Below are 12,993 nucleotides of genomic sequence, written 5' to 3' on the forward strand. Positions count from 1 at the left end.
CTTCTTTCTTCCCCTACCGATTCTAAAAATACGCTTGTATTTATTCCATAGTCTTAAACAATTAACTTACTCAATTTTATCGGAATGTGTAGCGCAGTGGTTAGAACACCTGCCTTTCAAACCAAGGGTTTTGAGTTCGATCCCAGGTGGAGGAGGATTTCTTTTTTTTCTTTTTTTTTTTCTTTTTTTTTTTCTTTTTTTTCTTTTTTTTTTTTGCTTTTTTGGCATTTTTCTTTTTTTCGGCCTAAACGACACGAAAACACTTAAAAAGGTGGAAAGGCCTCTAATTGTTCTCTGAACAATTAGTTTACTTGTTATTATTAAGGTCTTTCGATATATATGATAAGATATGAATATGAAACTTGCTGAGGTGATAGAACATCAAATGTAGATATGTTGATCGACCATTATTTTCCGTCGTTCGTACTTCCGGTCGCAAACGGAAGTGAATTCAAAAATGTTAAATTTGTAACTTTTTTGTTTTTCAATATTTTTCTCTGGGATTTACAGGGTTAATAGAGAGTCTTCTAAGAGTTCTAAGTCTGTTTTTATCATTTTGATTGATGCATTTGTTGCAAAGATATGTAATACAAAGATAGATTACATGATCAGTACGTACTGGTCCCTGCTGACAAAGCAGGTAACAACATTGTCTTTGTTTGTAAGACTCATTATATTAAATGTATTTTAGAGGAACTTGGATTTAATTCTACAAGTAGTAATCCAACTTATACTCATAGTTCCCTTTCTAAGGAAGAACTTCTTCAAAATCATATGTCAGTTTTGAATATTTTTAATATTCCAAACAACCAAAATGAATTCGAATTACCATATTTATATTGGATTCCGAAACTTCATAAAAATCCTTACAAACAAAGATACATAGCGGGTTCCAGTATATGTTCAACCAAGCCTCTATCTTTACTACTCACTAAGATATTAACAATGGTGAAAGAGAAACTTCAAGAGTACTGTGCAACAATATATTCGAGAAGTGGTGTAAATCAGATGTGGATACTTAAAAATTCCAAGGAACTTTTGGAAAATTTGAAATCACAAGATTTTACCAAAATCAACAGCTTTAAAACTTACGACTTTTCAACTTTATACACAACCATTCCCCACGATAAATTAAAGTCCAGGCTTTTTGATATCATTGACAGCTGCTTTTTCAATAAAAATGGAACTCGTAAATATACTTACCTTGTCATTGGTCATTTGCAAAATTATTTTGTTAAAAAACATTCTGATTGTACACACAAGTACTCTGAAGTTGACATTAAAAAGATGCTTGAGTTTCTGATTGACAATATCTATGTGGTTTTTGGAGACCAGGTCTTCCAACAATCTATTGGAATGCCCATGGGTACCAATTGCGCCCCGTTATTAGCAGACCTTTTTTTGTATTCATATGAAGCAGAATTTGTCCAAAATCTTGTACAAGAAAAGAAGAAAACACTTGCTGTGGTCTTCAACTCGACATTTAGATATATCGACGACGTATTGTCAATTAACAATGGCTATTTCCATTCTTATGTCGATACGATATATCCTGGTGAACTTGAGATAAAAGATACCACAGAGTCTGAAACATCTGTTTCATATTTGGATATTTTACTTGAAAAAGATGTTAATGGTAATCTAACAACCAAGCTTTATGATAAACGTGATGACTTTAACTTTTCAATCGTCAACTTCCCTTACTTATGCAGCAATATACCTTCATCACCTGCATACGGGGTATATATCTCTCAGTTGATTCGATACGCAAGAGCATGCTCTACGTATGTACAATTTCTAAAACGAGGTAAATTATTGACAAATAAGTTGATGAAACAAGAATATCAGCTGTCTCGTTTAAAGTCATCATTTCGTAAGTTCTATGGTCGATACAATGACCTTGTCAGCAAATACAATTTATCATTGAGTCAAATGCTGACTGACGTTTTTCATACTAATTGTTAGGCCATTATTTACACACTGAATTGTCGACGGATTTTCCCGTGATTTCCCGATCATGACAAGGAGCACACGGCGGAAGTGACCGGTCGGCAGGGGATGCTCACTCCTCCATGGCACCTGATCCCACCTCTGATGTTTGGAGGTCCGTGTTTGCTCTGCTCCTATTTTGTATTGTTTAATGGACTTTTGAGCTTGAATACTGTTCGTTATCTCCATATCTTTCATATGACCGCATTTATTGCAAAGATATGACCGATCCAAACTTTCTCGTATTGTTGCGGTTCGAATCCTGCTGGGGCGGGAGATTGTTTCTCTCTTTTTTCAGTTGTAAATGATATTTTTCTCTGTGAAGACATGTGTGATAGTTTTTGCTTATTTTTTAAAGCTTTTTTTAACAGAGATTCTACAGAAATCCTTTAATAATCATGATCTATGTTGAAAGACTGTGTTACATAAACGCAAACAAAAAATACCTTCAATAAAGTATTAAATGAAGTGAGGTAGCACAGCGATCTGGAGAAAAGTTCGGTCGGAAGACCACTTGTTGCCCTAGCAACAAGAAACGCATCTAGTTATAATTATTTTTCTTCCTGGGTACTTTTTTGTCCGTGAGTGATCTCGTAAACTACACATCCGATTGAGGTGAAACCTTTTTAGGGTTAATAGGAATGTTATGTAGATTTGCGGAACGAAGGTCATTTTGCGCGCACGCGCATGCACGTGCGTGCGCGTGCAATGCGTAAAATGACCAATATACTTGATATAGCTGTAACTTTTATATTTTTTGATGAAATGCTTTGATACTCAGAATATAAGGATATATTAATAGTGTAGACAAGATGACATGGTCAGAATGCGCATGCATGCACGTGCGCGCATGCGCATTGATTGAAATAATCCATACAATTGATATAGACTTAACTTGTACATTTTTTGATGAATTGCATTGAAACTTAGAATATAAATATATATTAGAAGTGTACACAAGAAGACTTCATCAGCGCACACATGCATGTACGTGCCTGCACGTGCGCGCGCGTGCAATGAGTAAAATGACAGATATACTTGATATAGCTTTAACTTTCATAACTTTTGATGAAATGCTTTGATACTCAGGATATCAGGATATATTAATAGTGTAGACAAGATGACATGGTCAGAATGCACATACATGCACGTGTGCGCATGCGCAATGGTTGAAATAACCAATACAAATGATATAGACTTAACTTGCACATTTTTTGATGAATTGCTTTGAAACTCAGGATACAAATATATATTAGAAGTGTACACAAGATGACATGATCAGCGCACACATGCATGCACTTGCAAGCAGGTGCGTGCGCGTACAATGAGAAGAATGACCAATATACTTGATATAGCCAAAACTTTCATATCTTCTGATGAAATACTTTAATACTCAGAATATAAGGGTATATTAATAGTAAGGACAAGATGACATGGTCAGCGCACACATGCATGCACGTGCGTACGCGTGCAATGAGTAAAATTACCAATATATTTGATAACTATAACTTTTACATTTTTTGATGTAATGCTTTGATTCTCAGAATATATAGATATATTATAAATGTAGACAAGACGATGTTGTCAACATGCACTTGCATGCACATGCGCGCGCATGCAATGCTAAAATGACCAATATACTTGATATAGCTTTAACTTTTATACTTTTTGATGAAATGCTTTGATACTCAAAATATGTAGATATATTATTAGTATTGACAAGATGACATGGTCATCATGGCCATGCATGCACGTGCGCGCGCTTGCAATGCGTAAAATGACAGATATACTTAATATAGCCGAATTTTATTTTATCTTTTGATGAAATTTGAATATAAAGATGTATTAAAAGTGTGGACAAGTTGACATGGTCATTTTGTACATGCATGCCCGTGCGCGCGCGTGTAATGCGTAAAAAACCGAATATACTTGATTGCCTTATTTAATGAAGCTTACAGGGAATAAGACACCAAAAGGAAGTTGGGGAGCGTTTGGGGAACATCTGTAACGGTCCCCGTTACAATTAATACTAGTTTTGCATAATTTTACAATCAAAGTTTTTGGTTTTAGTCGTACATGTCAGTTCTTTTGTAAAACAGGCCCCGGATAGGTAGAACAGAATCTCGTCCCTGATCTTTGATACACCCTGTGCTTGGAGATAGTGTATTAAAAAATTTCAGGGCATTGTAATTGATTTTTAGCCAATCAATATTCTACAAATTCATCTGAAATGAGATATCATTTTCACACTGGCTGAAGAAAAGTTAGATTACCATTTTCAAAACAAGTTGGAGTACAATTTTAACAATTGTGGAAAAAAATTAAGTTAGATTACCATTTTCACACTGGCGGATAGAATCAAGTTAGATTACCATTATTCACACAACAGGTGGAAAGAAATCAAGTTAGATAACTTTTCACATTGGCGGACAGATTCAAGTTAGATTACCATTTTCACACTGTCAAGCAAGAAATGTTTTCTTTCCATGTCTGTGCAGTTATTCACTTGTTTCAAAAGTATTCAGTATATACCCATATAAAAATTTCATTTGAAATATAATTTTGTTGATGATTGTAAACAACAAAATACACAAAATTTAACCCCCCTATGAGTATTTCTGCTTTCTATACCGCTGAGAATATTTTCTGATTCTGAGATCTACAAATTTATTAAATTTATCTAGAATCTTTCTCCTATATGTAAAATAATGCAACCATTTCTGTCTTGATTGTTGCAGAGAAAGAGGAGAGATTGGCTAAAGAGAAAGAAGAAGAGGCTAAAAATCCAGAGAAGAAGAAAGTAAGTTTGTCCTAAGTTTCAGTGTTACGGCTGATATGAGGTGATTTATGGTTGTAGCTTATCACTAAGGACTACAAACCTAACTCTAATCATAATGCATGTTACTCACCAGTATTCAATTTATACAGTACCAGTACACTGCAGCTTCATTTTTCATTTGGCATTTTCAAAACATTCAAATGTAGTTATGAATTGTAATACGTCATGTAAATATTTTAATCTATTGAAGTTATTTTATGACTTTTAGCCTAAAAGAACTCGAAAGAAACGAGTGCCCATTCAGGCAGCGACAGCAGAGGAGGCAATATATAAGCTGATTCACGAGAAAAAGATCTCCAACAAGATAAATTATGATGTCCTTAATGACTTAAAGTGCCAGTCGGGTCCCCCTCCTGTTACAACTGCGTCCTCCCAAACCTCCCTCACAACCCCTAAAATAGACGATACAACTACTGTCAATCTGTGAGTCATACTAATAATCTAAAGTCAACTTTTTAAAACAAATATAAAAATCAGACCGGTACATAGAATATTTATAAAGTAGGTTTCATTCACAATATAGGTGGAACCCTACAAGTGAATGGTTTTACTGAACAACTTTATGACAATTTTTCAAGGATGTCAAATTGATCAATTTTTAGTAACCAGATACTCGCCTGTCTTTTTGATCAAGTACTCGGTCATTATTCAAGAAAAAATTCAAAATTTGAATTTATTTTTCTTCATGATCATATGTTGTTTTTTTAGATTGAACGTAATTTTAGGACCTAAATACTGACATTAAATCAGTCATAGGGTAAAAAGAAGAATTTAGAATATAAATTTTTTGATATAAATGCACTTAAGTATGATAAACAATTTTTTGCTGTTATGAGAATTTAGAAAGGTTTCTCCAGTATTTCTTCTATGTGGTTATGCTTAAAATGTGAACTATTTTGATTTAAACTGTGATTTCCAATCATTATCATTGTGTCCCTGGTGTAGCCACTGAATGGGATGCTGATGACTTTAATTGTTGTCAAAACTCGACAGGATCTTAAATGTACACTAGGTAATTGAGATAACGATACAATAATCTCTGAATTCAACGTAGAATGTGCTTGACAAATAACAATAGCAATGAGAAATATTGCATGATTTGATTTTTTCCAAGTAGTACTCAAATACTGATTTTAGTATTTGATACTGAGACCTTTCAATGAATACACGGTAACTGGTTATACTCATTTGACAACCCTACAATTTCTAAATCTGATATATAATCCTTTAATTAAAAACAGAATATTTGGTAAGAATTTGTAATGCATTATAAAGCTTCATTTGCCTGAGCACTGTTCAATTTATTTCTGTACCTTAACTTTATATGTGCTTTTGGTTGTTTTTTCCCCCATGATAATCAGGGCATTAAATGAATTTTCCAACACAATTACGTATGGAATATTTTTTTTTTTGTTTTTTGTTTTTTTTTGTTTTGTTTTGTTTTTTGTTTTTTTAAAATTGATGATTGTTACTGAATTGTACATTTTTATGCAGAGCAAAGAAAACCATGCCAAGTAGTGTCAAGAAAGAAGCAGAGGTAATGTCTGATTCAGTTTGTAATTTTATTTTTTATTGAATCTGCTCTGAAACTTATTAGCCAAAAAAAATCCAAATTTGGGAATTGAAATTCAGTGAATTAAAATAAATACCTTAAAAATTTGCCTTCTGTGCTGAAAAGTAACAAGTTTTTCTGCTGGCTGAATGTCATACAGTTATAAATCCTCAAATGAAAGCAGTAATGTTTTCAAGCTTTAGAAAAAAATACGATGTATTTAAGTTTGAATGGCTTTTATATTGAAAGGAACCAGAAAAAAAGAGAATGAAGCTTGAGAAGAGAGAGGATGAGGACTTGAATGCTGGTGTTAAAGAGGGAGAGACATCTGCTGTGGTTGTTGAACACGGGCCTGTTCAGTACATCCAGAATCTCAAAGAAGGTGGCTATCATACATCAGATATATCATGTTGTATAAAAACATGGAAAATGTTCAGTGCTATGTAAATACAATGTAATTTTATGTTATAAATTTTCTTTTTATTTTGATATTGATTAGAACTGGGCAAAAATACTGATTTTTAGACGTTAAGCTCTTTTTATTGATTTTTTACCTTGGTTCCTTCAACTTTCATACTAATGCTGTTATTGGTATCTTCATACTTTCTGTAAATAATTTCTATTATTAATATCCTTATGCTTTCTGTAGATAATTTCTGTAATTGGTGTCCTTTTGCTTTCTGTAGATAATTTCTGTAATGGGTATCCTTATGCTTTCTGTAGATAATTTCTGTTATTGGTATCCTTTTGCTTTCTGCAGATAATTTCTGTTATTGGTATCCTTATGCTTTCTGTAGATAATTTCTGTAATTGGTATCTTTATGCTTTGTGTGAATAATTTCTGTTATTACCGGTAATATTCTTATGCTTTCTGTAAATAATTTCTGTTATTGGTATCCTTATGCTTTCTGTTAATAATTTTTGTTATTGGTATCCTTATTCTTTCTGTAGATAATTTCTGTTATTGGTATCCTTAGTTTCTGTTAATAATAATCTAATGTTATTATGTCTCCCCTTCCAAGGGAACACATTGTTTTTGTCAATTTTCTTCTTCATCCAAATTTTGTCTGGGCTATAACTTAAATACCCTTTGACATTTAGACTTCAAACTTGGAACATAAATAGATGGCGTTGAGAAGGGGTGCATGTCACCAAAATTTTTTACTTAATTTGACCTATTTATAAGGTCAAGGTCAATATTTTACATAAAAAAAGATTCCAATCCATAACTTGAGAACCCTTTGATATTAGGACTTCAAACTTGTAACATAGAAAGAAGACATTGATACAAGATGCACTTCCTTCAAGGTCAAATAGAGAAAAAAACATGATTTGTCCATAACTTGAGAACCCTTTGACATTAAGACTTCAAACTTGGAACATGGAGAGGTGGAATAGAGGACAGGTGAATGCCAACATTTTTTATCACCTTGACCTATTAATAAAGTCAAGGTCAATCTTTTACATGAAAATATAGTCCAGGTCATAACTTGAGAACTTTTTGACATTAGGATTTCAAACTTGGAACAAGGAAAGACAACATTAAGACTAAATGAACTGCATCAAAATATTTGACCTTGACTGCTTTCTTCATTCAAAGTCAAATTAAGAAAAACACGACCATACCATAACTTGAAATCCTTTTGATGTGAAGACTCAAAATTTTGTACACAGATTGAGGAATTTGAGCTGAGATGCACGACATTATTATTTTTTACCTTGATTGTATTATTGCACTCATTAATGTTAGTAAAGAAGGGGAGACATGTGGGGTTTTTTTGTAGAAAAAAAAAAACAGTACCCACTTGTTTTCATTTAATTTTGTAAATAGTATCTGAATGTTTTTTTTTAATGTTGTTGTTAGTATCCTGATGATTTCTTTAGGTACACATAATTTTGGTTCATTTGTAACGTGATTATTTCTGATTTCTTTGTGTCCTGATATTTACAGAAGAAGCCAATCTGGAGGAGGAAGAGGAGGAGGAGTTTTATGATGAGGATGAACCAATCAGTGCTGCCCAACTTCTGGGTCATCATCAGGTTCAAGGTTAGAATTCTACCTCTTCCTTCAGAGATTCTTGCTTAGCATGACTAATTACTGTAAACAGGGAAATTTTTGACGCCGTTTTATTTTCGCTTCTTTCGCCCTAGACACAAATTGGGGAATTTAAGACCGGGCGAATTCAAATAAAAAAGTATGATCTCTTATACAAAACTGAGTGGGTGAAATTAAAATGGGGCAAAATTGTTTGCAAGTGTGAAAGGGCAAAAATAACACTGGGCGAAAAAGAACCCTGTATACAGTAATACACTCAATCATTCAAGAAAAATACAGTGTTTAGTCCTGTATGCTGTTAATAAATGACCATTCATCACAATTTTGGAATAATTTTAATCTGTTTGTACTCGAGGTTCATTAACTGTGTATGTTTGAATGGAGAATTAAATAAACATTTTGAAGTAAAATCAATTCACCTTTAGATAACCTTTTCAGACTATGATGATCCTGACTTGTATGATGATGACTGAAGACACAATCTGAACAGAAAGAAATCCACAGATTCTATTACTAAAGGCCAGTAACTCCTTTCAAACCCAAACTGGGCTATGGAAGGCAGAAAGTAGGCACTGCTGAAACATGGAACAACACATTATTATGCAGCCCTGTGTTTCCAATTGAATAAAACAGGATGAGACCATAATAGATGTTTTGATGTTGCAAATAACAGCGGTTGCAAAACTTAATTTTTTTAACATTAGGGAGTTGATTTAGAATGAAATGAATGGCATCTGTACCTAACATTATTCATAGTTACCGGGTAATTTGTCAACTTTCTCCAGGTTAGTGAGATGAGGTCAAAGAATTTCTCTTGATTTACTTGAAAGCATCAAATCTGAATATCAGCATTTTATAACTTCTCAATTTTTCCCCTCTCTGGTAACCTTGAAAAATGTCATTTCTACTACAGAATGGTATTAATCATTTGATTCTTCTTATGCTGAATTATAGACAAAATGCAGTGCAATAAAAGCTGATGAATTGGTAGTCTTTTTGTTAAAATGAAATGTTAACTTTATATAATTAATTTATTGAAGCTGTGACTGAAAAAATACTCAATTTTGGCAAACAATTGTATACCAAGAATTTTTTAACATTAAAAGTGTAAAAAATATTGTTTGTTGTTTATTTGCAAAGTGTGATCTCAGCCCTGCTTTCATTGTAGAGTTAAAAAAGTCATTTTTGCTAGAAGTGACTTACTATAGTTTGATTTAAATGGAAGTACAGAAAGGTAATAAAGCTATTTCATTTGGGGAATGGGGGTGGTAGTTTTTTTGTTTATATATATATATATATATATATATATAATGTGCAACTCAACATAGACTGGAAAAGGGAAAGCAGTGACACTTGTATCCAGCCCTTACCATTTTTGAAAGTAAAGTGGTAGAACAACCCCCTATGTCCACTTCCATCTTTATCTATGCATATTGCATTTTTTAGCTCACCTGAGCTGAAAGCTCAAGAGAGCTTTTCTGATCACATTTTGTTTGTAGTCTGTCTGTCTGTTCGTCCATCTGAAACTTTTCATATTTTTGACTTCTTCTCCAGAACCACTGGGCCAAATTCAACTAAACTTGATGCTTTCACTGGGCCAATTTCAACCAATTTTGCCACAAAGCATCCTTTGGTGAAGGGGATTCAAGTTTGTTCAAATGAAGGGTCATGCCCTCATTCAAGGGAAGATACATGTAATTCAGAAGTTGCATGTTTAAAAAATCTTCTCAAGACCACTGGGCCAAAAAAGTTGAAACTTATAGGAAAACTTCTTTACATAGTGTAGATTCAAATTTGTTCAACTGATGACCCCTGGGCATAGGGTGGGGCCACAGTGAGGGGTCAAATTTTTTCATATGAATATAAAGATAAAAACTTGAAAAAGCTTCTTCTCAAGAACAGCAAAGCCATGTTTAGTCATATTGATATGGAAGCATCTGCAGGTAGTGTAGATTCAAGTTTGGTCAAATGATGACCCTGGGGAGTAGGGTGGGGCCACAATGGGGGATCAAAGTTTTACATTGAAATATATAGGAAAACCATATGTTATATTGATATGGAAGCATCCTCAGGTAGATGTGGCCCATGGATCTCTTGTATAGAATAAATTATGTTAAACACTGAAACTTGTATGATAGCTACTAATATTCTAATTTTGGTCCATGTATGTAAGGGAGACTATATATATCCATTCCTCATGTTCTGATTGAAATTGATAGTTAGAATAACAAGTAAATTGGATCTTGATTCACGTGATTAGTGAAAATTACATAATACATGGAGCTGTAATAAAAACAATGTTTTTCAAAAAAAAGTATAGTATTGTTTGGAAAGTTAGATCACCAGTGTCCAAATGGCAAAGTTGATATTATAATATAGGTGTATATATATTAGAGAAAGAGAGAGTTCAGGGGAGCCAGACTGTAACATTCATCTGGTGCATTGCATTTAAGCCATTCCAGTTTAATTTCTATGTTTAGTGTCCACCCATCTTTCATAATCCTACCTACCTATTCACAAAAAAAACATACTGAACAAAAAAAGCAAAACACAGACCTTATAGTCATTATAATCATTCACAGGATTTGATTTCATAGAATTTTTTTTTATCAAAGAAAGATGTATTCCTTAGCAAAGTCATGATATTAAATGCTTAAAATATACCTAAAATGACATATTGTAGGCAAATCATAACAAAAAATAAGAGAACTCAAAGATTTAGAGTAGAATAATCAATTTCAGGACTCCTGTATTTGTTTGTTTTTTCTGATGTTGGGTGTCAAAAACCAAGGTGCACACGAACATTAAACATAGAAAAAAAACTTGGAATGACCTTACTCTATTTTTTCATGTCATTTGTGTCAAAGCCCTGAAGGTAAGAGGTGAAAATATATGACAGGGAGAAGCAAGTGTTCGTACTGTAGTATATACCTTCAAGTGCAAGGACATTCCAGGACTGAGGAGGCTCAGGCATGTGTTGGACGGTCCATTCTGTTCACTATAGTGGCCAAATCTCATATAGGAGATCACATGTCTTAATTATAGAATCATTATGGTTCTTTGAATTTCTCTCCCTTCCTATTGCATTTGAGCCATCCCATATGCCCTGAGAGGGACAAGGAGAAGACCTTCCATGGAAGAGCTTTGGTTGGTATTTTTAGTGGAAAAAGATGCTTAAGGAGGGAGGAATGTGACAGTCAGGCAGACTTAATTACAATGGCCGGTTAGCTCTGTTGGTAGAGCACCTGTCTAAGAGTTCATGGAGTTGGGGTTCAAATTATAGTCTAGCCTGTTGGATTTTCTGGCTCCATTTTTAGTAGCAAAGATGCTTTTTTTCTTTTTGGTTTACTGGTCAGAGACCCACTCTGAGCTCCTCAGGTGGCTCGTGCCTTGCACACTAACCTCAGGCATAAACGGTGTTCTACCATTTTGCTGATAAAGCCATGTGACCTTAATTGAAATTCCTCCAAATGCTACACCTTTGAAATCTGAGTTACTTTGTGGCACGCCAACACTGTGTTTTTGCTTTCAAAGATTAAACTAACATAAAGTTGTAATCAAAACCAATATACAAGGAAAAATTAGACAAGTTAAAAAAACTTTTTGAAGAACTTTGTGCAGAGTGAAATATGAAATGAGTTACGTGGCATTATCCGGCGGAGAAATGTATCGATTTGATGCATATTCCTCCACCAATCACATCCAAGGTTTGTATGGAGCATAGCAGAGTCAGCCGATGATTGCCGATTGGTCAGAGACCAGAAGAGTTTATTGTGAAATTCTTTCAAAATGATAATCATTCTACAGTTTTGATATGATTTCAATAGGACGTACTTGATCGATCCACAAGTAGACTGGGCTTATAAGATACACAATAGGACTTGATTCACAAGTAGACTGGGCTTATAAGATACACAATAGGACTTAATTGATACAAAAGTAGACTGGGCTTATAAGATGCACAATAAGACTTGATACACAAGTCGACTGGGCTTAGATACACAATAGGACTTGATACACAAGTAGACTGGGCTTAGATACACAAGTCTGTTTACCTAGGGTTTTATTTTAAATGAACAATGTTGCAATAGTTAACGGTTACTAAAAATGATCCATTTTATTTCCTACTTTTATTACTCTTTCAATAGGCTTATCCTCCTAATTACTAGTCATACTGAAATTGGATCCTTTGATCTGCTCGTAACCAGATCACTACATATACATGTATGCAACAATCTAGTCTGCTAGTAGAGCTGCAGGGTCAAAGGATCTAATTTTTGCATTATTATAATTATGTGTTAACTTGCTCAAGTCTCTCTATTGTTTATGTTATTTATTTTATTAATTTTTTGTCCAAATTTTTACTATTTTAGGAAATCTGAACCTCCATACCACTTTAAACAAATAAAACAGAGACTTGAGCTAGTCCAATACATTTGTCGCAAACTATATCGATATCGGGCAATCGGGGAACTAACTTTAACCAAACCCAATGTGCGTTGCACGTAGGCGTAGTTTCGAATATTATAATCCTTTTTTTTTTTCTTGGTCCAGTAT

The 12,993-nt window shown here is 33.7% G+C and overlaps 1 protein-coding gene across 1 annotated transcript in view; it reads left to right on the plus strand.

Moving 5' to 3' along the window:
* The window catches only part of LOC133181829 (transcription factor IIIB 90 kDa subunit-like), a 37,772-nt gene extending 28,261 nt beyond the window's left edge, over positions 1-9,511 (plus strand). Inside the window, exons 14-19 of the mRNA XM_061316456.1 lie at positions 4,728-4,789; positions 5,037-5,251; positions 6,323-6,365; positions 6,630-6,762; positions 8,332-8,427; positions 8,875-9,511. Of these exons, the coding sequence (XP_061172440.1) occupies positions 4,728-4,789; positions 5,037-5,251; positions 6,323-6,365; positions 6,630-6,762; positions 8,332-8,427; positions 8,875-8,909 (584 nt within the window). The 3' untranslated portion in view covers positions 8,910-9,511. The remainder of the gene's footprint in view (positions 1-4,727; positions 4,790-5,036; positions 5,252-6,322; positions 6,366-6,629; positions 6,763-8,331; positions 8,428-8,874) is intronic.
* Positions 9,512-12,993: the final 3,482 nt, after the last annotated feature.

This window comes from Saccostrea echinata, unplaced genomic scaffold (genome assembly GCF_033153115.1).
Source record: "Saccostrea echinata isolate AGI-Se365-2 ecotype Australia unplaced genomic scaffold, CSIRO_AGI_Sech_v1 ptg000009l, whole genome shotgun sequence".
Lineage (NCBI taxonomy): Eukaryota > Metazoa > Mollusca > Bivalvia > Ostreida > Ostreidae > Saccostrea > Saccostrea echinata.